Source organism: Hemicordylus capensis, chromosome 17 (assembly GCF_027244095.1).
Source record: "Hemicordylus capensis ecotype Gifberg chromosome 17, rHemCap1.1.pri, whole genome shotgun sequence".
Lineage (NCBI taxonomy): Eukaryota > Metazoa > Chordata > Lepidosauria > Squamata > Cordylidae > Hemicordylus > Hemicordylus capensis.
Genome location: NC_069673.1, coordinates 2,808,665 through 2,831,857, shown reverse-complemented (window position 1 = coordinate 2,831,857; position 23,193 = coordinate 2,808,665). Strand labels below are relative to the sequence as shown.

The window sequence follows — 23,193 nt, the reverse complement described above, 5'->3', positions numbered from 1 at the left end:
ATGAGCAAGTCCCACTAAAATGAATGAGACTTCTAATTTCCCTACTATGGACTTTACAGCAGGGTCTGAAATTTAGTAAAAAAACTGCAGGTTGGGTAGATTAACTGTGTTTGTAAGGGTTTAAATTTATGTTTTGAATTATTATTATAGCAAGGGTAAACTCTATAGCCGATGATTCACGAAGAGAGGTGTGCGGGAAGTCCACTTTTGTGTATATTGTAATGAATGACTATTATTGTTGTTAAAATCAATGAAAATCAAATTTGGGGGAAAAAATGAATGAGACTTCAGCTAGTCCAGTTGGCCACTGATTAACCTGTATTAATGCCTGAAGATTAGCATAAATATCCTCCACAAGATTCCCTTAGATGTCAACGTTTATCATAGATGAAAGCATCTCTTAACACGTGATAAGGTTTTTCGGCCTCTCTAAAAACAAACCGGGCTCTTTCTTCTAAACCTTTGGAAATGTTCAGGAGAGTGCTTTCTTTTGATGTACTGTCTGATAGACTCCCGATTCGGAATTAAACCTGTCTGAGCTTATGAATGGGATTAGCCATTATAGCATCCAGACAGCCGGCCAGGAGCAGGGTTGGAAAGCCTACGGCTACGTGTTTTCATTCTGGATAATAGAGGGACGCTGCAGAACTGGAGAAGGTGCAGAAGAGGGCAACCAAGATGATCAGGGGCTTAGAGCACCTTTTGAAGCTAGGCTACAGCATCTGGGGCTCTTTAGTCTGGAAAAGCGGCGACTCAGGGGAGACAAGGTTGGAAAATTAAGGACCGACAAGTGGAAATACTTTTTCACACAGCGCGTAATTAATCTATGCAATTCTCTGCCATGGGGTGTGGTGATGGCCACCAGCTTGGATGGCTTTAAAGGGGGCTTGGACAAATTCATGGAGGAAGGGCTCTCAATGGCTACTAGACTGGTGGCTGTGGGCCACCTCCAGCCTCAGAAGCACGATGCCTCCAAATCCCAGTTGCAGGGGAGCAACCACAGGAGAGAGGGCATGTCCTCCCCTGTTGCCTGTGGGCTTCCCAGAGATATCTGGTGGGCCACAGAATGCTGGTCGAGATAGGCCTTGGGCCTGATCCGGCAGGGCTGTTCTGACATAGGGATTCCCCTCACTCAGGTTTTCACAAGTGTATAATTTGGTATCCATAATTACAAGAGCAGCTGTGTCGATTACGCCAATGGTGATCTTTGGCGTCACCACCACCAAGAGTAGGTTCCACCGACCGGCTGCCTCTGGCAAGCTCCCAAGCACCCTCCCTGGCTGCTGCCGCCTGGCATCTGATTCATCCTCCCCCTGACCATGGAGGTTCAATTGCTCTCTCATGGCCGAGAGCCCTTGACAGACCTATCCTCCGCGGATCTTCTTATTCCCCTTCTAGTTGTCCTTGTGCATAACTTTGCAACTTGAAAGAAACACACATTTTCCTCAGCAACGCAAAACACAACCGGCTTTATTCAACCGTGTCGCTACAATGGGGGTGGGGTGGGGATGCAGTATGAACACACACACAACCCTACACAGACAACATTAATTGGCAGCAAACACTGATGTTAAATATGCACCTAGAGTTGCCAGCTTTTCTGTTTGGCATAACTGGCCCGGCTCCTCTGCCTTTAACAGCAGCCCCGACATTAAGCAGGTGACGTCTTCCCCACAAGAAGACGCTATCTCAGGGGAGGCAACCTTGGCACCCCAGCTGTTGCTGGACTACAACTCCCATCATCCCAAGCCAGAACTGTAGTTCGTCAAGAGCTGAAGAACCAAGGTTGCTAGCTAGAGCGGGAACATGTTCAAGGCACAAGAGCAGGGCCAGTGAAAAAGTTGGCAACCCCACATTCACCAGTAGTCTTGCATTGTTTTGAGGGGGCACAACCACATTCATTTATTTCATTCAAGTACTCCTGTACAATGAGACCGTATCCTGGGACACTTACGACATGCATATCCCACCAAGCCCACCTGTTCAGGGGTGAAGTAAGGAGAGCAACCCGCCAGAAGCTTCTCTGATCTCCCGGAAGATCGTGGCGATTTGAGACAGGCAGGTCAACAGATGCAAATTCAGTATTTGCGGGACAGAAACTCGTTTTAGCTTACTCGCCTGATCCGGAGGAAGAACACGGAAAGATAAATGCTAGGCATTGCTGGAACCACGAAGGGGTTCAACCCCAAAAGAGGACCAGACAATTCCTTGTCAGGGCGTCTCAAACTTCGGCCGCTGTGGCTGGGGATGATGGGAATTGTAGTCCCCGCCGTGAGGGGACCCAAGGTTGAGACCGCCGGGATTCAAGGAGAAAATCCCTTCTAAATCCTGCTCCAAAACTCTATTTCGGGAACAAACCAACCAAAAAAAGTGTCACACTAAACACCCAAATCTATTTTCCCCATACGGAGTTCCCATTCCCAAGGAAGCATCCTGGCAGCTTAATGAAAAAGAGCTCCAAACCAAACGGGTGTCTTCTCTTCACTACCGCATTGTCCAATCGAGCGAGACACCCTATATCCATACTATCTCGGCCATTTCGCAAGAAAATGGCCGGCCGCGGAGTGGGGGTCACGGAAGGAGGCCTGGTGAGGGGCAAGGCGGAGTGGGTCCCTTTCAGGCGTGCTCCGTTGGCCCTGCTCCTCCGTGCCCGTTGACGTGAGGGTGCGACGGAGCGGCCCCCTGTGGGGCAGGGATGGTCTGCTCCGCCATGGCCGCGGCCAGAGGGGTGGAGAGGCCTTCCGGGGAGGACGCGGCGAGGTCTGGTCTCCAGTACGCTTCGCACAGGGGGAGGTCGTTGGCGTCACACAGGCTGTAGCTTCCCCGGAAAAAGGGACACCATTGTGGAGAAAGAAGCAGCCGGGAGAGAGGGGGGGGGAGAATAAAAAGAGAAGGAAGAAGTGGGGGAAGCAAGACAGAAGCGTTAAGAAACCAGCACAATGTTCTTGCATGCAAAACCACAAGTACATGTCCTGCTTGGAGGCGGGTGAAGGGGGTTCGGCTTGGGTTTTCCCTACCCTCTTCCTCCCCCCAACCCCACAAAATTAAATAAATCAAGCATTTATATACCGCCCCATCCAAATGGCTCTGGGCGGTTGCACAGCAGCAAACACAAAACCCAGAAGCTCATTTCCCAGATGGTGTCGTTTTACTAGGGGACAGCAAAGCACCTCTAGCAGCAGTGAGTTCCATAGTTTAACACCACGTCGGGTCAAGACGTACACCTGTCCGTCCTAAATCTCTTGGCATTTAACTACGACAGATGACCCCGGGTTCTAGTATTACGAGAGAGAAAAGCTTCTCTCTATCCACTGGATCCATGCCGTGCATAATGTCCTGCACCCTTTACCTGCTTTTTTTCTAAACAAAAATGGCCCAAACACTGTAGTTGTCCCTTACAGGGGAAGCACTCCAACCCCCTGATCCTTCTGGTTGTCCCTCTCAGCACCCGTTCCAGCTCTCTTATATCCTCTAGGTCAGGGTTGCTTCACCTTGGGCCTCCAGATGTTGTTGGACTACAATTCCCATCATCCTCAGCCACAATAAATCACAGCTGGGAATGCTGGGAGTTGTCGTTCAGCAACACCTGGGGGTCCAAGGTTAAGAAACCCTGCTCAGGTGAACGTAGTCAAGGGGTTATTGGGTCAGTAACAGGGATTCCAAGATGCCAAGTAACAGGTGGTTGTTCCCTGTAAACGGGGATTCCAAGATGTTGGACTACAGCTCCCATCAACCCTAGCCAAAAGCCACTGCAGCTGGGGGTTAATGGGAGTTGTAGTCAACATCTGGGAACATTACAGGAAACCCTAGTTGGGTCCATATCAGGACTTGGGAAGGTATCTGCACATCCATCCATGCACCACTTTTTTAAAAGACCAGATTGTAGGTTTGGGACTGTCTCTCTCAGCCTGTCTCCCGCAGGGATAGAAACCCTGCTCTGAAGCAGACAGGTAGCAGAAAAAGAAGCAGAGGAAATACTGGAAGAGTTGGGGCAAAGAAAAATATCACCGGAGAACGGAGCAAGCTGTGCATGAGGAGAAGTGGGGGAAGAAGAAGAAAAAAAGAGAGGGGGAAAAAAAAAAAGCAGGACACACAGTGGGTGGCTTTAATGAATAATAAAATCAGCCCAGGACTGCCAATGGCGGTTTGTGTTGGTTTCACCGCTGTTTTATTTACAATATAAAGCTTGCAGAGATTTTTATGGGAGATATTTGTATATAATAATATACCATACTCTATAAAGATATAGGAAAAAACCATGAGGCAGTGCTTAGAGAAACAGAGCTGCATCGTAACATGTTGACACTGAAACAAAAGCCAGGTTAGAATCTTCACAGAAGGCCACCAGGGAAAGTTACGCGTGAAATACGAACTTCCAGATGCGTGTGTTATTCTAGCCAAGGGGTCTGGGGACTGAACTAGGCGAGTCATGATCAGCGTTGGCTTCCCAGATGTTGTGGAGTACAACTCTCATAACCCCCTGCCAAAGGCCACTGCAGCTAGGGATGCTCGGAGTTGTAGTCAACTCCTCTGTTGGAGACTAGTCTGGCACCAGCTCCAGCTGGCCGGGCCTTGGCTGAGCCCAGATTCTAATGGAATAACAGTTCTGGAGTCCCTGAGCTTCTTTTAGACAGGGCTCACTCTGGCCTCTATTTTTGGCAGGGGTGGGGAGACCCTGTTCCCTATGCTGGACTTAAGGCGCTTTGGGAGCAACACTGGAAGCTGGCTTATACTGAGTCAGGTCCTTGGTCCGTCTAGCTCAGGATGGTCTACCCAGACTGGCAGCGGCTTCTCCAAGGTTATGGGCAGGAGTCTCTCCCAGCCCTACCTGGAGATGCTGCCAGGGAGTGAAGCTGGGACCTGTGTTCCCTCTAAGGTGTGCATACGCACACACAATTTTTTTACTGTCCACTCAGTTAATTTTAGATCCCGCTCAGGCTGAATCAGGAAGGCCTCACTCTGAATGCACACGGTGTGCACACGCTGCCTTGATACCCTTGCCCAGAACAAAACTCATCCCGCACACAGATGGAAAAGAAGTGGAGAGAACACTGGCTGGTCCCCGATGCAGAGGGATGTGCACAAATCCTGATTCGATCAGTGATTCGCAGCACAGCCCACACAACTTTAAAAGGGGAAGAGAGCACGTCCATACCTGCTCCTGAAGAAGAAGAGAAATCTGCTTATCCCTAATGCCCCAGATAGTCGTGCAAATGGCCTCTGGTCATGAGTATGCCTCCAAAACAGGAAGCTGTGGACCTGCTCTCCTCCCTTTTAAAAAGGTGCTTGGACTGTGCTGCGAATCGCGATTCGTGCACATCCCTACTTCCACATGCAAGTGCTCTTCCCAGAGCGGCCATATCCCCTACGGGGAAGATCTTACACACGTGTAATCTCCGATTCACATGCAATCCACAGTGGACCCTGCTTAGCCAAGGGAGCAATTCACTGCCACAAAACCAGCTCCCTCTCCGACATCTGTACAATTAGATCAGGCCTGCTCAACTTTGCCCCCGCCCCGTAGTTTTTGAACAACAACTCCCATAATCCCCAGCCACAGTGGCCAATAGTCAGGGATTATGGGAACTGTAACCAACATCTGCAGGAGGGCCAAAACTGAGCAGCCCTGAATTAGATAAAGCCACTTGGGTACAATCAACGTACCAGAAGGCAATGCATCTTTTAATCCAAATAATAAAACCTTACCATATCACTTCAGTGTTTAGTTTAGTTTTGTTTTAAATGTAGACATCCGTTCGTTGGTTAACAGAAATATCACAGGCTTTCCTGAAGTTCTGCTTGCAGCTTTAAAATTATATATATGCAATTTTAAAGAAATGAATAATAATTAAGATCAAAAGCTCACTTATATTCCTGACCTGAAATAAAAGGTCACTGAAAACCTGATTCTAGGTGGAGGGAGCTTTACTGAAGAGAACAAGCAGACATAAACACAACGACATGATGGGCAAAGGCACTCCAGAATCTCGTCCAGGACAGGCAGCCAAAGGACAGGACAAAGTGCTAAACGGGACGCACAGATCAAACTCGATAGGAAGACAGGCACAGCTCCTTGGGATCTGAGCAATCCTACAAGGACAGAACCGGGCCAAGGCCCTGCCCGTGGCTTTATTTGTACCTGGAGGAGTAATATTCCTCTTCCAACTCGTAGAGGTCAATGGAGATCTCGTCGCGGAGCGCGATCAGCTTCTTGTCGCATTCCTCTTGCAGGCTGCGCAGCTGCTGGTTGCGCTGGTTGATGGCTTCGTTGACCGAGGGGAAGTCGTTGAGGATCAGGAATTGCTTCAGGTCAGAGACCAGCTTCATGAGGGACTCGCCCGCACGGACCTGGTGGGGACATCTCTGTTTAAACTGGAGGGCCCCAGATGTCATCGGACTACAACTCCCATAATGCCCAGACACAACGGCCTTAGCGAGGTCAAGCAGACTAAAAACGGCCTAGATCCAGTGAGACCTGAGCACCCGGTAAGAACCCCAACCCCTGCTAACTGAGCAAAGAAGCGGCTTTTTTTTTAGTGGCGACTCTCTTTACCTTAAGACGCACAGTTGGGAAATGCTTGATTAACAAGCAGAAGGTTGCCAGTTCGAATCCCCGCTGGTATCTTTCCCAGACTATGGGAAACACCTATATGCGGCAGCAGCAATATAGGAAGATGCTAAAAGGCATCATCTCTCACTGTGCAAGAGATGGCAATGGTCAACCCCTCTTGGATTCTATCAAGGACAACCACAGGGCTCTCTGGGCGCCAGGAGTCAACTTTAACTTCACTTTATTAGAGCAGTAATTTAGTTCACACCCTCCCCTCTTTCATTTTTCTGTTAGAGTTACTGATAAGCAGGCAAAACTGTGAGTCATCAATTTCTGCCCTCCCCTCTTTCTTCATGTGCTACCCAGGTGCCTGATTAGATTTAGGGAGAGTGTCTGGGGTATAAGAGTGTGGATTTTTCAACAATGAGATATGGATCACCGAGGCTGACACCTGTACCTCAAAACATTGGTGCTTTACTTGCATCTTTTATATATTTTTTCTTTCAAGTTACACAATAAAAATGTCTGGAGAGAAGAATCTCAAGGCTGTTGACAAATTTAACACTAACATACACACAAAACTATTAAACAGTTCAAAGAATATTAAATTGGAAGAAAAAATGCAAGTCTAAGTTTAAAAAAAAAAACCCATACACAATACCACACACAGCACAGAAGCAGCAGCATCATTAAGAACACACATACACACACAAGCCACACACATAAAATCCTGGGTAAAAGGACATGATTTCACTTGCTTTCTAAAAGCTGTAATGGAGAATGAGGAGTGGATACAATCGAGACCAGGAGGGTAGGCCAGAGCTTGGGCACAGTAGAGCTAAAAGGCCAATTTGACTAACGGCACCCTGCCAATTCTGGGCCAAGTCACAACAGGACGGGCTGCCAAAAGGCTCTTCTCAAGCCTCGGCTACTCACAATGTTAGCGGCCCTGACGTGCATCTCGTAGTTGTCCTGCTCGCCTTGCGTCGCCCGCAATACTTGTGTTTCTTCTTCGATCTAGAGAAGGAATGAGAAGAGGAGTATCCAGAGGTTGCCGGTTCAAATCCCTGCTCGTATGACACCCCTAACGGGCAGCAGCGATATACGAAGATGCTGAAAGTCATCATCATCTCATACTGTGCGGGAGGAGGCAATGGTCAACCCCTCCTGTATTCTACCAAAGACAACCACAGGGCTCGGTGGGCGCCAGGAGTCGACACCAGCTCGAGGGTGCAACGTTACTTTACCCAAGGACTTGCATATCTTCCCACCCTAAAAGGCCAATTCACTCATTTTTTTTCTCCAAAGCCATAGGAAGCTGCCATATACTGAGTCAGACCCTTGGTCTATCTAGCTCAGTATTATCTTCACAGACTGGCAGCGGCTTCTCCAAGGTTGCAGGAAGGAGATTCTCTCAGCCCTATCTTGGAGATGCTGCCAGGGAGGGGACTGGGAACCTTCTGCTCTTCCCAGAGCGGCCCCATCCCCAGGGAAATATCTTACATTGCTCACACATGGAGCACCCATTCAAATGCAACCCCTGCTTAGCAAAGGGGACAAGACATGCTTACTACAACAAGACCAGCTCTCTCTTCAGATGCCGTTGGACTACAACTCTCATCACCCCCCACCACAATGGCCGATGGGAACTGTAGTCCAGCAGCATCCAAAGACCAAAAGGTTGGGAACCTTGCTTTGAAGCATGACTGATACAGCAAAGACATTCTAATGTCCCAGTCAGCTCTGCAAACATTGTGGGTGGGAGGAAGGGGCTGGCAGCCTCTTGGCCTCTCCGCCATACACCCACCTTTGCGGTCTTGATGATCTCTGTGAAGTTATCCATGATGGACTTGATGTCATCTTTCAGCCTCTTGTTGTAGGACTGAAGGAGGGTTTCTTTGCTCTGGGGTAGGACGCGTTGCTGGGACATTTGTGGCGAGGAGACACCTTAGCTGAGTGCCAGGAAAGGAAACAGAATGTAAGAAGCCTAATCCATTAAAGCTTTCATTTTTTTCTAATATGTCTAGTGAGATTCCTCTGATGACAGTCACTGGGATGAACGCTATGCTGAAGAAAGATACCCCGATGAATAAAATACAAACCACTTTAGAAGTGCCTCTTGGACCAGTTAGCAAAGGTAAAAATATATGACGGTAAAGATTAAAAAAAATGTTTTTTTAAAATACTCTTTAAAATTTATAAAACCAAAAACAGTTTTAAGTCTGGTTGAACCCAGAACAATACTTTCCCACACCCTTCCACCAACGTTTCTTATAAAGAGAGAAACTACCACTCCTGTGGTAGTGAGCATGAGTCGTCCCCTTTGCTAAGCAGGATCCACCCTGGTTTGCATTTGAATGGGAGACTATGTGCACATTAAGACATTCCACTTAAGGGATGGGGCCACTCTAGGAAGAACACCTGCCTGCTTTCATGCAGAAGGTTCCAAGTTCTCTCCCTGACATCTCCAGGACAGGGCTGAGAGAGACTCCTGCCTGCAACCTTGGAGAAGCCGCTGCCAGTCTGTGAAGACAATACAGTGCTAGATGGACCAAGGGTCTGACTCAGTATATGGCAGCTTCCTATTCTTCTCACAACTGAAGATCACCAATTCAGGCGCCACCGTTCCACTCCTAAAGGTTGCCGAAGGCTCTTGTCCATCAGCTATCCATAGATTTTCCAGTACTGGCTTCTGAAGGTGGACATCTCATAATCTCAACCGTAATCTACTTTGCATTTAGACAGTGTTTTGTGAGAGTCTGATGAACTTTACACATATTATGACAGCTACCCTGCAGGTAGTCCTCAGTGTCCTCATATGACAGGTGGAGGACTTTGTAGTACAATCCTATGTATGTTTACTTTGGACCAAGTACCACTGGGGTTCAAAGGGGGTTACTCTCTGAGATGTATGTCCAGGATGCCTGAGAGAGGATGGCTTGTATAGATCCTCTAACTTGTGGCATAGGCAACGTTTGAAGCAGGCATTGCTTGATTCCTCACTTCGACTACTAGTTCCTCTGCTGAACAGACAGCTTATTTGTTTTCGGCAATCTCATAATGGTGCTAGTCCTCATGATGGAATAGCAGCCACTCAAACACATACCAGTTCATGAGGGAGAGGGCCTTCTCTGTTGTTGCCCCCAGACTCTGGAATACTCTCCCAGTGACCATCCACTCCTCAGTCTCCATCACAGTTTTTAGAAAGTGTGTGAAATCTTGACTTTTTAACCCAGACTTTTATATGATTGTCTCTATTGCTGTTGCTTTTTTAAAAAAATGGTTATATTGTGCTGTTTTGTTTTGTTTTAATTTAGTCAGTTCTGTATCTTTATGTTCTAGCTTAATATTTTAAATTGTGGAATTTTTATAGCCCTGCTTTAACTTTTGTGTGAACCACACTGAGATTGTTTTAGTGAAAATCAGTATAAAAATTTAATGATAAGTAAATAAAATAAATGCAGCAACAGGCAAGAGTGGGGGCAAAAGGAAAGCATGATCTTGGCCCAGTCAGTCTGCATCTGATTGCATTTCAAAGAGACATTCCCAGCCTCTCTCCAGAAGTCAAAACAGAAACAGGTTGCCAGAGAGAGTAAAAATTTACTGCAGTGCATCCCGGTGCCCTTGTTAAATACCCCCCACCGTTGTACTGAAAAAAGGGAACTCAGTACCACACAGTTATCAATGAGGTCTAGAAACCCCACTTTAGACATGCACTTGCATTTAAAAGAGAGAATTAGAATACAACCTTTTACCACTTTTTAATATTAGAAGAGCAGCTAAAGTGTGGCTGGATTAACAATTAAACTAACCTTATTCTCTCCCCTAATAACCGCCTTCTCTTACCTACGTGCCTCCTTCTGGCTGCAATTCTATCCTTCCGTTCTGCAAGCAGCCATTTCCCTTTATTATCGTTGCCCTCCCTGCTAGTCAGACGGAGCCCTCTTTCGATTGGCTGTGCGTTATCAATGGGCCCCATTCCTGATATCCGATTGGCTCCCTGTGGAGTCAATCTAAGTCTCAGCCCCGGTCGCGGACACACGGCCAAGCTTCTTAGAGCCGCCCTGACGCTCGAGGCCCTTCCAGGAAAAGGAAATAACCATAGAGAGGCATCGCGTCGGGTTTGCAGCAGCAGGCGAGCTTGAAGCCGGCAGAGGGCGCGGGCGGGCAGGCGAGGGCGTGGCCCCCTCGCCCTCCTCCCCTTCCGGTGCGCCATCCGCGGGAGAGCCATGCCGCTGGACCACAGGCGGGTTCCCGGCCCGGAGGAGTCTCAGTCGCCGCTGCTGTTCGTGGCCGCCGGAGCCCACGATGGCGAGACCGCGCCGGCGGAGGCCAGCCGGGACGCGTCGGCGCTGCAGCCTCTCTTCGCCCGCGTGGGGCTGCTGAGCCAAGCCAAAGGCTCGGCCTACGTGGAGCTGGACGGCGGCACAAAAGTGCTCTGCGCCGTCTCCGGGCCGCGCGAAGCAGCAGGCGGCGGCGGCGCGGGCGGCGAGCCCCGCGGGCGGCTGGTGTGCGAGTTCCGGCGGGCGCCCTTCTCCGGGCGCGGGGCCCGCGGGCGGCCCGGCGAGCGGGAGCCCGAGCTGGCCCTGGCGCTCCAAGAGGCGCTGGAGCCGGCCGTGCGCTTGGCGCGCTACCCGCGGGCGCAGCTGGAGGTGAGCGCGCTGCTCTTGCAGGACGGCGGCTCGGCGCTGGCGGCCGCGCTGTGCGCCGCGGGGCTGGCGCTGGCCGACGCGGGCATCGAGCTGTACGACCTGGTGGTGGCCTGCGCGCTCTGCCGGACGCCGGCGGGCGAGTGGCGGCTGCAGCCCTCCGAGCCGGAAGAGCGCGCCGCCGCCGCCCGCCTCACCGTGGCGCTGCTGCCTTCTCTCAACCAGGTGGCCGGGCTGCTGGGCTGCGGCGAGGGCGGCCTCCCAGACAGCTGGGCTCAGGCCGTGCGGCTGGGCCTCGATGGCTGCCAGCGCCTCTACCCGCTGCTGCGCCAAAGCCTCCTGCGCGCTGCTAAGCGCAGGGCGCCTGGTGGCACCCCGGAGTCCACGGACACCGCTCAGCTTCCTGCAGCCACCGCCTGAGCCAGGCCTCCCTCCTGCCTGATCTCTCGGGACTGGTTTGCAGCCTCTCGCTCGAAGCGGTGACTGGCCAAGCCAGCGCCCGTGAGCCGAAGCAGGGCTGTCTTCCAGGTGCTCCAAAACACAGCCTCTGGGCATCCGTTCCAGCAGGTTACGTCGTCTTCCTGGGCTCGAGACCTGAAGGCCAAGCTGGATGCATGACTCTTCTCCATTGCAGTGAACCCCAGTCCTATCATGTGTGATTGCATTAAGGGGAACATGCCCACAGTTCCTCCTCCTTAGCAATCTGGCTTTGCACTGCAGGACGGACAACTTCAGCATGAGAACATTGGGGACACAGCATTTAGCCGTAATTATGGAGGAAAGTTAAGACGAAAGGACATGCTTCTGAAAGGCAGACTCGGCACCTTTCAAGAGGGAGAGAAAATGATCTGGACACTGGACAGAAACTCTGATTTTTGGCAGCTACCCTTTATTAAAAAACCTGCCTGATAAGCCTGGCTTTGCATTTTGTTTCAGTAGGCTTGAGGAGTTGTTTTCCCCTATGGGTTGGCAATTTCAAACAAGGTCTTAGGAAAATCTTGAATTGGTTTGCTGCTGGTTGAATCCAAAAATGGTGTTATTGTCTGAGCATTTCAGTCTGGTGTTCAGTGTGGGAATTTTCTGTATTGACTAAGAAAACTGCCAACTGTTCCCGAACTTCTTACTTTTTAAAGCGTTTTACATTTGGGAAAGTTAGAGAAAAATGTATTGATCCAGTTGTGTGAATTCTTGCATTCTGTTTCTTAACATGCTTACTTGGAAGCTAGTTTATTTCTAGGTATTTTGAACTGAAGCAATATTAAATAAGGCAAAATACTCTCCTTTACAAAGCTTGATGGATCTGTGTGTTTTTAATTCTTGCTTTAAAAAGCAAGAAAAAAACTGCCTGCATTTTTCTGGGAACCCTTTCCTAGTTCTAAGAAATGACCTATTTTTTGTTTCCTGTTCTGGTTGATGTTCTAATTGGCTAAATAAGTGCTTCTTGCTACAGTATATTAGATTACTTCTTTTCTTAATTCTCCTTTGCAGACTAATAACATAATAAATTCCTGGTGTGACCTCTCCTGGCAAAAGGTTAATCCCAGACGAGTATCATAAACACTAAACTATTTTCTCTCAGCAAAGATGATGAGTGTGAACCAGTAAATACCCCAGGACGGGTGATGTTGCGTGTGGAGAGTGTTAAGAGAAGTTGGTAATAAGCTGGATGTTGATTGTGTAGAAACCATCTCTGGTGCAACGCATTTTGATTTTTGTCTGATTCACTAGACAATTCAATAGCTCCAATTCAGCTGATTCAATCGCTTTGTGGCTTTATAAGCAAGGCTTGAGAATTTGTTTTTCCAGCATGTTTATTACTTTTGGTAAGGTCTCATGTTCCAATTTAAATTAAAACCACAACTCATAAGAACAGCCCTGCAGGATCAGGCCCAAGGTGTGTTTTAAGTGTTCAGGCCCAGAACACTATGGTCTAGCATGGTCTAGCATCCTGTTTCCCACAGTGGCCCACCAGATGCCGCTGGAAGCCTACAGGCAGGAGTTGAGGGCATGCGCCATCTCCTGCTGTTACTCCCCCACAACTGGTACTCAGAGGCATCCTGCCTTTGAGGCTGGAGGTGGCCTGTAGTCCTCCAACTAGTAGCCCTTGATAGACCTCTCCTCCATGAAGTTATCCAAACCCCTCTTAAAGCCATCCAGGTTGTTGGCTGTCACTAGATCCTGTGGCAGAGAGTTCCACAAGTGGATCACACATTGTGTGAAACAATACTTGCCGTATTGCCAGGAGATTCTGTATAGACCTCCTGGCAATCAATTTCATGGAGTGACCCCTGGTTCTAGTGTTGTGTGAGAGGGAAACGAATTTTTCTCTCTCCACTTTCTCCACACCATGCATGATTTTATAGACCTCTCTCATGTCTCCCTGCAGTCATCTTTTTTTCTGTAAGAATTCCTGGGTCTGATCTCCATGCCTGTCTGTTGGACAGGCATGCTTCTCCCACTTCTACATTGTGGCCAGGTGTCCTGTAGCAATTAACTCTAGGGTGGTGCCAACTTTAATCAGATGGTTCCAGCCCAGAGCAGCTGCCCCGGGACTTGTGAGAAATGTACGCGCTGGGAGAAGACGGAGGAAAAAGAAGCCGCCAGTTGGGTGCCAAGTTTTAGAACAGAGTAAATGATAGACTCTGACATATTTGCACAATGGATTTGTCAAGTCTGGTCAAATGTTCACTCTTGCCCTTTGTTACTAGACAGCACGATAAAAAGGCAGCCATCTCTAAACAGACATTCCTGCAGTGGTCCCTCTCATTTTTTTCATCTCTGTGCAGGATGAGTTTTGTTCTGGGCGGCAGGATCAAGGCAATGTGTGTGCATGTGCATTCAGAGTGGGCCTTCCTCATTAAACCTGGTTAAATTAATCTAAAATTAACTTAGTGGACATCAAAAACACACACGAGTGCACGCACATGCCTTAGATGGAACACTGGTGTCAAGTGGTGAGTCTGCTTCCTCCCCACCTCCATCGGCATGGAGTAGAGGACATAAGAAACTGCCTTGTACTGAGTCAGACCGTTGGGCCATCTAGCTCAGGATTGTCTACACTGACTGGCAGTGGCTCTCCAAGGTTACAGGCAGGAGTCTTTCCCAGCCCTACTTAGAGATGCCAAGGAGGGAACCTGGGACATTCTTCCACTAAACTGTGCCCCATCCCCTAAGGGGAATATCTAGCCGGGCTCACATGTTGTCTCCCATCCAAATGCAAACCAAGGTGGACCCTGCTTATCAAAGGAGACAATTCATGCTTGCTGCCACAAGACCAGAACTCCTCCCTGAGGCAGGCTGGTTCCTAGAGCCAAAGAAAATGTGTTGAGGCCTGCAGTACTGTATTGGTTCAAAACGGATACCATTTTGTCGCTGCACTGCATTGAGAAGGGTGTGTTGTCCAAGTCCGGGGACCATGAATACCAGAGTCTATTCTTTGTCCTTCAAGAAGTAGTGGAATTAGTGTTCTTCAGCGAGTAGGGGGAAGGAAAGAGGTGAGAAGGGGGCAAGCAATCCTCTTTGCAGTTCCTAGAGCTGAAAGCCGCCAAGGGGTCTGCCTGCTGAGACATATGAGATGCAAATCTGCAGTCCTTGCTTAATGGGATCCCCCCTGCCTTTAGTTTGTGTCTCAAAGGGACAGGAGCAGGCCGTGGCGAACGTCACAGACCTTTGGTGAAAGGCTGGTTTCCGTGTCACGGGTTCTAAAGAGACGGTAGACTTTCAGTGGGATGCCGTAGAACAGGCCGTACGGCATTCGGAAAGCTGGAAGGGGTGGGTGCAGGAGAGGCTAGGAAATCCAAAGATTTTCTCTCCATGGCCTGCAAAAATTCACCTTATTTGCTCTGCAAACCTCTAGGAGCAGGAACTGGTGGAGTCTGCCACTGATGCTCTGGAGTGACCCTGGGCAACTCTTTTCTGCTTGAAACATTCTCCTGGCCACAGATCTCTGGCCAGGTTAGGCTGTGGTTAAGCTTAGATCTGGCAGCTGTAACAGCGCACGTCCGGCCTTTGCCTAACAAAAAGGCGGAAATGCCCCGGCTGCCCCCGGTTTCAGACCTGGCATTCTAGAAGGGCCGTTAGCAACATGGCCGGGCTCCTCTGTTGCCCTCGCTGCCCCTCACCGCCTCCTCAGGGTCTGTGCTCTCTCCTGCGCTGTCACCGGCCTCCTGCAGAGTAGTGCGGCCATCTTTGGCTGTGCTCTCCTTCCTCCGCAGGGGGCCCCCTGCTGGGTGTGGGGCCGCCCCACTGGCTGGCGCTTTCTTCTTGCCCTCCTTGGAACCTGCAGCATATGGGCAGCTCTGAATGCGTAGCAGCGCCATGCTGGCCTAGCCAGCATATTGATTATATTTTACAGTCCATCTTTCTTGCTCATGTAGGAAGCTGCCTTATACCAAGTCAGACCCTAATAACCGCTTTTCTTACCTACGTGCCTCCTTCTGGCTGCAATGCTATCCTTCCGTTCTGCAAGCAGCCATTTCTCTTTATTATCGTTGCCCTCCCGGCTAGTCAGACGAAGCCCTCTTTCGATTGGCTGTGCGTTATCAATGGGCCCCATTCCTGATATCCGATTGGCTCCCTGTGGAGTCAATCTAACTCCCATCCCCGGTCGCGGAGACACGGCCAAGCTTCTTAGAGCCGCCCTGACGCTCGAGGCCCTTCCAGGAAAAGGAAATAACCATAGAGAGGCATCGCGTCGACCATAGAGGCGGTCCCATATTCACTTCCCGCGCGGCTTGCGACGGATGTCTCGCGAGAAAAGCTCTTCTTAGATATATTACCCAGCATGCTCTGTTCTCTCTTTTTCTTTCTCGAGCCAAGATGGTGGGTATCTGCCGGTGCTGGGTTTCGTGGCGGGAGGGGGCAGTCTCCGAATCCGTCGCCATCCGCCCTCTAAATGGGGCCACGGCAGGGCCGCGGCGGGTGGCGGGAACGCGGGGCGCTCCGTAGCGCACTGGGCGGCCTGTATTGGGAGAGAGGGAGGCTTTGGACCGGGCCGCCCGAGCTGGGTTGAGGTCTGGCCTGGCCGGGCCGCTCTTGGGGAATGGCGCTGGCTTAACTATTTCAGTGCCACGGAGGCTGCGCTCGCCCCGGATTTTGGAAGACCGTCGTTTGGCGGCCGTCTTTGCGTCTGCCTCGCTAGCTGTTGGAGTGCGTTTACACTGCATGCTGAAACCGGTTTCAGGCCTGTTCGGTGCTGGCCTATGCCGGGCTTTGGGGGCTGTGCTTGTGTGCAAGGACTGGCAATGCAAATGCATTCCTGGGATTTAGCCCAAGAATAATGGCTCAGCTTGGAGGGCTGCATAAGAGGAGTGTTCCCACTAACAGGGATTCCCAGGCATTGTGGACTACGACTCCCAGAATCCCCAGCTGCAATGGTTTCTGCTTGGGGATTGTGGGAGTTGTAGGCCACAAGCTCTGGGATTCCCTGTTGGAGGGAACACTGCATAGGATGGAGAGTGAGCCCCTGATGTTAGGGCTGGGGTATGGGGTTAGGGTTAGGTGGGCTGGCATCAGCTCTTCTGGCTTTCGGAGCTGCACAGAACGCTGCATCAAGTGGGCAGAAGAGGCCGCTTGTTTACAGTTCTCTGTAAAGATTGATTGATTGATGGTTTTGCCTGCTAAGTGCGCAGGGGAAACACCACGTTAAAAAGGGGGCTTTTTGCTCAGCGGGCGTTAACTGAGCCATTGCAGTTTGGAGAAACTAGCTAGTTTTCAGGGCTGCTTGTGTTGGTTGTGGCGCTCGGGGAGAAGTGTTCGAAGGCTCTTTGAACAGTGTGTGGATTCTATCAGTTTCCACTCCGAGAGAGCGGAAAGTCTTTGTGCTGTGACGTATTGATTGTCTTCCATTTTTACAGCCCAAGGGGAAGAAAGCCAAGGGGAAGAAGGTCGCCCCGGCTCCTGCGGTAGTCAAGAAGCAGGAGGCCAAAAAGGTGGTCAACCCTCTCTTTGAGAAGAGGCCCAAGAACTTTGGCATCGGTGAGTTGGGAAAAGCAGGCAGTGGGGAGATGTTCCTGGGGTAGCTAAAACTCTAGGGAGTGGGAATGACACTGTGTTATAGTGTGCAGCATCTAATGCTTGCATATATATTTTTAGGCACCCAATTGTAAACCCATCATTTCGGCAGGAAATGATGGGGGGAATAACGAAATAATGGAAACAAAGCAACCAATCGCAAGCCCACCTCTTTCGAGTGGCTGTTGGGGAATGCTGCTGACTTGGTTGGATTTAATATTGCTGCTTGTTCAGTACTGCTAGAGGAAGCAGGACCTTGAGGATTTCCACTTTCCATTTAGGGAAAATGTGTGCGTGAAACCATCTAAATTCTAAACCAGGCATAGGCAACCAGGGCACTTCAGTGAATTGTGGTTGGTGATGATAGCAGCTGTGCTAAAAAAAATGGAAATTATGAATGAATGAATGGTCCCTTCTAGCTAGGTGGTACTCATGTCCTGTTCTTAGTTGCTAGTTGGGGGCCAGGTTCCTCTGGCTGTATCACAGCTAATAACCACTTGGAGAATCTCTCTTAATGCTTTCAAAAAACACATATTCCAGGCAATCTTTAAATTGGCTATATTGGTCTATTAAGTTGCTCCTTCTAAGGACTTAATCTGGTGATAATAAAGCAAGTGTTTAATTATCCATCTGTTAAAAGTTGCTGTGGAAGGATCGTGGGAAGAGTCTGGCACATCCGATGTGGCGTTTTAGAATGCCGCGCTTGTTACTGAAAGGGCTGAGGGTTGCGAGCAGATGATGCAAAAGAATATTTGCTATCTGAGTGGCGGTGCTGACAAGCCTACCCACCAAGATCGCTGATGCTTGCGCCCCTTTACTCTGGGATGAAGTCCCAGAGTAGCTCAGGAAGCAGTTCTGTGAGTTGTCTGTCCTCTGCCTTCCAGGGCAGGATATCCAGCCCAAACGGGACCTGACCCGCTTTGTGAAATGGCCCCGTTACATCCGACTCCAGCGCCAGCGAGCCATCCTCTACAAGCGGCTGAAGGTGCCCCCGGCAGTTAACCAGTTCACCCAGGCTTTGGACCGCCAGACAGGTACAGTGTGGGCCAGAGTTTCTGGTCTGTGGTTTGTGATCCTGTTATAAGGCTTGTTGGCGGGGTAGTAGGGAGGGATTGGGGGGCATCCCAGTCTTTTTAGCCCATGAGGAGGCAGGTGAGAGAATGTTTGTTGGGACATTATAATTGCAGTTGATGGTGCTGAAATTCACTGGGAAAAGGTTCTCATGTTCTTAGCAACCTGTCCATTAGAGGAACTCTTAAAACAGGGGTGGGCAAGCCAAATTCTGGGTTACGGCCCCTATTTCACACAAGTATACCCCTCAGGATCTGGCAACAGTGCCCTCCAGCAGTAGTTGAACTCCAGCTACCATTCTCCCCAGCCGCAAGAAGTGTGGCTTGGGATGATGGGAATTGTAGTTCAACAGCAGCCGGAGGGCCACGTTTGCCCACTCCTGCTCTGAAGGAACAGTTTGTGGTTTCATTGCAGGCATCCTCAGTTGCAGGGGAGTAACAGCAGGAGAGAGGGTATGCCCTCAACTCCTGCCAGTGGCATCTGGTGGGCTACTGTATTAAAATAGGATTCAGAAATAGATGGGCCTCCTTGGGCCTGATCAAGCAGGGCTATTCTTGTGTTCTTATGATGCTACTTATAAGGAAACACACACCCCTGTCAGTACATTGCATGGGCATGGACCTGGGTTTGGTTTATGCCTGTGGGTGAAGCCTTCACTCCTGCACTTTTTTGGATTGGGTTTCTGCAACTGCCCAAAGAATGACACTGCTTTATAGGGTTGGGTCTCTTATGAGGGATGAGCTTGGAAAGGGTTGGGAGCAGGAAACGTAATGATGGAGTTACCACTTTGAGAGACCAAGATGCAATGAAGTTGAATGGCTGGCTGGCTAAAAAACCCATCCACATTTTTCCCCATGCAAAAATGAAGGGTATGGGGGAGGATTTGAGAGCAGAGGGTGAGGGTTGACAAACTGGCTGATGCCAGACCAGATCCAGTCCTCTGGGTAATGCTATCTGGCTCCCCAATTGCCAGGAGATGGCGGGGGATTGCCAGTGGGGCCTGCCAGGAGGCTGTTCTAGGGGGTGAGGGCATGGGCTTCATAGCAAAAATAGGTGCTGATCAGGGTTTGTACTGATAGTCTGGCAGGGATTCTCAACGTTGGGTCTCCAGATGTTTTTGGACTTTGAGAATCCCTGTTCTGGGGGACAGGAACCTAAAAATACATTTGTGAAAGTGTAACTAGAAAGATTCATGAACTAAGAAAACGGGCACCGGGGTTATCTCCTCCCTAAGACGATGGTTTCCCTGTTGGTGTGCAGATGATGCTAGCAAATATTTGCTATCTGAGCTCTCTTGATGACGCCCAACCACCAAGATCGCTGATGCACAAAAAAGGGCTCTCCTGTGGGGGTGGGGTAGCAGGGATCTTCTGAGCGATGGAGCGAGGTGTGCCTCTAATGCAATCGGGATTGCCTTAACAGCGACCCAGCTTCTGAAGTTGGCCCACAAATACAGGCCCGAGACCAAGCAAGAGAAGAAGCAGAGGCTGCTGGCTCGGGCAGAGCAGAAAGCGGCAGGGAAAGGCGACGTTCCTACCAAGAGGCCCCCTGTGCTGAGGGCAGGTAACTTCCTACCTTCTGGGTCTTTGGGATCGGGATACACAGTCAGCCTTTTGAATTCTTCTTCCGAGTGCCTGTGACTGGTCAGCTGGCTGTTGCAATGATGTGTGAATTTCTTCACCTGAATATCAGAATGAAGAGTGAACATACGAGCTTTTTAACCCTGAGCTGTAGCCAGTTGTTCCTGTGCACATGCTCGCTCTCTCTCTGGATAACATGCTGATTTCTCTTCAGAGCGATGAGCAAATCCACTGTGCTTTGCTACTGTCTGAATTTTTGGAAACTTTCTCTGGCAGACACGTGAGCTAATGGAATTGTTCTATAGGTGTCAACACAGTTACAACCCTGGTGGAGAACAAGAAAGCACAGCTAGTGGTGATCGCACACGACGTCGATCCCGTTGAGGTAAGAGTGGGAGCCCTTTATTTTGACAGTTCTAGATCTAGTATCAAGGCCCTTAATTGGTGATCTTTTATCAAAAATGTGTGTTGTCCTAAACGGTTACAGAAATGTTCCTTCTATACAGAGAATGGGGAAGCCCGTCTCGTTTCCCCTCCCCAAACTTGCACTGGTTTGAGTGGAGTGCGTTTCTGTGCGGAAAGATGGGGGTTAACTTAACTAAATCCAGCAACAAAATATTGTTTAAAACACAATTTCCGGGGCTGCATAGTAGTTCTCACCTTCTGTATATGTAAGCAGGTCTCTTATTCACCTTGCCAAGACCCTTAGGTCAGCTGCAGAAAACCCCTCTCGTCGGGACTGTGGCTCACAGAAGCAGAGCTAGGCCAAACCTGGAGGCTGTGAGTGAATTAGAAAAGAGGGGTGAGAACGGGGAGTACTGCCTGGGGTTCTTCCTCCTTGCTGTTCATCATGCCTCTTCTTGTAGGCCAGTTCAGTTCTTCCTCAAACTGAGATGCACTTCTTGTGCCAGTTTCTTCTAGAAACTGAATCCAAGTTTGAATCCGGATGGATCTGGATTAAAGTTGTACCCCTTTTTGGATTGGACATGCCTCACTACTTGGACATGCCTACTTGCGAAACCTGGGCTTTGCTATTGCAGTGATGTTTGAATTTCTTCACCTGAATCCCATCTGTGAAGAGCAAAACTATACGAGCTTTTTAACCCTGAGCAATATCCAAGCCCAGATCCCCACCTCCTTGCTGCTATGTAAAGACACCAAAGCCCCACTAATGGGACATTTTCTGCCCCTGCCCTCTTTCAGCTGGTGGTTTTCCTGCCTGCCTTGTGCCGGAAAATGGGAGTACCCTACTGCATCATCAAGGGCAAGGCTAGGCTGGGACGCCTCGTCCATCGAAAAACCTGTACCTGTGTTGCCTTCACTCAGGTTAATCCGTAAGTAGCCCTTAAAGACTTCAGAATGTGATGATTCACCTGAGCCCTGGGTTCTTGGGAGGTTCTCTGTCTATTTACAAATATGCCTACAATAAGGTAATGCTTAGAGTGTATAATGGCCCGCATGACGGTGAGATGGCTAGCTCCAAAAAGGTAGAAGTGTGCCGTCGAGTCCTGTGGTTCTCTTTGGTTGACCACAGGAGGGGTTGACCATTGCCTCCTCCCACACAGTGTGAGATGATGCCTTTCAGCATCTTCCTAGATCGCTGCTGCCCAATATAGGTGTTTCCCATAGTCTGGGAAAGATACCAGCGGGCATTCTCTGACTTGCTAATCAAGTCATTTCCCTGCTGTGCCATTAGGTGGCCAAAGCTACTCCCTTTTTTAAAACAGCTAGGCTGTGGGGAGTTTAGGCATCAGGTGCACCAAGCAGAGCAGTTCAAAAACAAAATCAAGATTGCAACTTTTTGCTGTACACAAACTGAGGGGAGTTGTACTCTGTGAGCACAAGGATTTTGTTACAGGGGCCTTGTGTGTTGCGCACACTCTCAATCATCTCAACACTAGCAACTGCTGTAAGACCCCTGGCCCATTGGGCATTAGGCCACCACCCTAATACTTGCATTGCAGAACATCAATTCCTATGTGTCAACCTTGTTGCTGTTGTTAATACTACATTTCAGTCCCGTAGCATGAGGCTGTGTTTAGCTCAAGATTGTAACTTGAAGAGTTCTTCCAGGAGCTGGGTTCCCATTGCAAAATTGTCTTCTTTCCCTCTGTAGGGAGGACAAAGGAGCTCTGGCTAAACTCGTAGAGGCAGTCAAGACCAACTACAATGAGAGATATGATGAGGTAAGAGTCTCTGAGGCTTCTTTAACTTGAGGCTCTCCCAATCGGGAAACCCTAGAAGAGGTGTCTTTTCCTTGTGCTTGAAATGCATTTCAGCCTTGGCTGTATATGACTAGGTTGTACGATCAGGGTGTTAGACACTCCTGACTTGCATCCTTTCTGGTAAGAGCGTGGGTAACACCAGTCATCTAGCTGACACATGTGATCGATCCTGATCCTACTGACCTTGAGGGGGGAGCTGTGTTAGCCCTTTCTACTAGTTAAGAGAAAGGCTTCCCCGGTCAGTGGTGCATTATGTGGAGCTAGTGACTTTTACATGTACTTCCTGTTCATTTCGTTAAGCATCCTCATATTGTGTGAAAGGAGAATGAATGGTCCCTATTAATTTCCCCCAGCCTATGCTTGCTAGAGATTTGTGCTTCATAGAACAAATTTGGGAAGGGTGAGGGTTCTACCGGGCCCCTGGCATTAGTGCTGTCTGAAACCTTCTGAGCTGCTGTGAGAGTACACAATAGTGACCTGGATGAACCCATGGTCTGACGTGGTATACGGCAGTTTCATAAGTTCATGTATGGATTATTTTAGTACCTTTTCATATGTTTATTGTGTAGTGTGCTTAATCTGAAAATAGATGTGGTATATCAGTGGTCTTCAGTAAAGTGCCTGCTTATAAATTACCTTTAGTTCGGGGGGGGCCTGCCCCACCCCACTTTTTTTGTCTGGGGTTAAGGCAGCCGTGTGTATCTGGTCATGGCTTAAGGGTCAAGCAACCCATTTATTAAAAATGCCTAGTTAATATCCTGATAAGTGTTCAGGATGTATTATAGCATCTAAAATGCATTTTCTTTTCCCCTTTCCAGATCCGTCGCCACTGGGGTGGTAACGTTCTGGGGCCGAAGTCAGTGGCTCGTATTGCTAAGCTGGAAAAGGCCAAGGCCAAAGAACTGGCAACAAAGCTTGGATAGCTGCATCAGATTTGTCTCAAATTTTTATGTACATAAAAATACCAAACAGATTGAGTGTCGGTCCTTTTTCAAAGCTTTCTTCTACTGTTTATGCAAGTGGTGGTTCTTTATGGTGTGTTAGAAAAGCCATAGCTTTAACACTGAGCTTGTTCTATGGACAGAACCCCTTCTGGTAGTGTTACT

General features: G+C 49.3%; 3 protein-coding genes and 4 non-coding genes across 11 annotated transcripts; 6 read left to right on the top strand and 1 right to left on the bottom strand.

Annotated features, from left to right (window-relative positions):
* Positions 1 to 1,450: 1,450 nt before the first annotated feature.
* On the bottom strand, positions 1,451 to 15,695 carry MED22 (mediator complex subunit 22). 5 transcript variants are annotated; one of them, XM_053281790.1, is made up of 5 exons: positions 15,622 to 15,695; positions 8,358 to 8,502; positions 7,487 to 7,567; positions 6,140 to 6,348; positions 1,451 to 2,818 (listed from the first exon to the last, which is right to left on the bottom strand). In XM_053281790.1, exons 2-5 carry the CDS (start codon positions 8,478 to 8,480, stop codon positions 2,617 to 2,619), a joined length of 615 nt encoding a protein of 204 aa, XP_053137765.1. In that variant the 5' UTR covers positions 8,481 to 8,502; positions 15,622 to 15,695; the 3' UTR covers positions 1,451 to 2,616. The 5 variants fall into 5 exon arrangements, with proteins under 5 accessions (XP_053137765.1, XP_053137764.1, XP_053137768.1 ...); XM_053281789.1 differs by lacking the exon at positions 15,622 to 15,695 and adding an exon at positions 10,397 to 10,551; XM_053281793.1 differs by lacking the exon at positions 15,622 to 15,695 and adding an exon at positions 10,397 to 10,551 and having other exon boundaries at positions 1,451 to 2,812.
* EXOSC6 (exosome component 6) lies at positions 10,598 to 12,720 on the top strand. Its single transcript, XM_053281786.1, has one exon. The coding sequence runs from the start codon at positions 10,780 to 10,782 to the stop codon at positions 11,617 to 11,619; it is 840 nt and encodes a 279-aa protein (XP_053137761.1). The 5' UTR covers positions 10,598 to 10,779; the 3' UTR covers positions 11,620 to 12,720.
* Positions 15,696 to 15,993: 298 nt separating the features above from the next.
* RPL7A (ribosomal protein L7a) lies at positions 15,994 to 23,060 on the top strand. Its single transcript, XM_053281787.1, has 8 exons — positions 15,994 to 16,020; positions 17,055 to 17,175; positions 18,096 to 18,245; positions 19,705 to 19,845; positions 20,168 to 20,247; positions 21,066 to 21,196; positions 21,979 to 22,048; positions 22,906 to 23,060. The coding sequence occupies exons 1-8, from the start codon at positions 16,018 to 16,020 to the stop codon at positions 23,008 to 23,010; spliced, it is 801 nt and encodes a 266-aa protein (XP_053137762.1). The 5' UTR covers positions 15,994 to 16,017; the 3' UTR covers positions 23,011 to 23,060.
* Positions 17,942 to 18,016, top strand: LOC128339130 (small nucleolar RNA SNORD24). The gene has a single exon (XR_008312857.1). It is a non-coding gene; the product is annotated as a small nucleolar RNA SNORD24 (small nucleolar RNA).
* On the top strand, positions 19,538 to 19,610 carry LOC128339131 (small nucleolar RNA SNORD24). The gene has a single exon (XR_008312858.1). It is a non-coding gene; the product is annotated as a small nucleolar RNA SNORD24 (small nucleolar RNA).
* LOC128339142 (small nucleolar RNA SNORD36) lies at positions 19,938 to 20,014 on the top strand. Its single transcript, XR_008312869.1, has one exon. It is a non-coding gene; the product is annotated as a small nucleolar RNA SNORD36 (small nucleolar RNA).
* On the top strand, positions 20,897 to 20,976 carry LOC128339141 (small nucleolar RNA SNORD36). The gene has a single exon (XR_008312868.1). It is a non-coding gene; the product is annotated as a small nucleolar RNA SNORD36 (small nucleolar RNA).
* Positions 23,061 to 23,193: the final 133 nt, after the last annotated feature.

Bases quoted from the DNA above. Each gene is read 5' to 3' on its own strand.
- MED22 (XM_053281790.1), bottom strand. From the start codon at position 8,480: ATGTCCCAGCAACGCGTCCTACCCCAGAGCAAAGAAACCCTCCTTCAG. The intron at 7,568-8,357 runs GTGGGTGTATGG...TTCCTTCTCTAG, and splicing joins AGATCATCAAGACCGCAAAG to ATCGAAGAAGAAACACAAGT. The intron at 6,349-7,486 runs GTGAGTAGCCGA...TGTCCCCACCAG, and splicing joins ACGTCAGGGCCGCTAACATT to GTCCGTGCGGGCGAGTCCCT.
- EXOSC6 (XM_053281786.1), top strand. From the start codon at position 10,780: ATGCCGCTGGACCACAGGCGGGTTCCCGGCCCGGAGGAGTCTCAGTCG.
- RPL7A (XM_053281787.1), top strand. The intron at 17,176-18,095 runs GTGAGTTGGGAA...TCTGCCTTCCAG, and splicing joins GCCCAAGAACTTTGGCATCG to GGCAGGATATCCAGCCCAAA. The intron at 22,049-22,905 runs GTAAGAGTCTCT...TCCCCTTTCCAG, and splicing joins ACAATGAGAGATATGATGAG to ATCCGTCGCCACTGGGGTGG.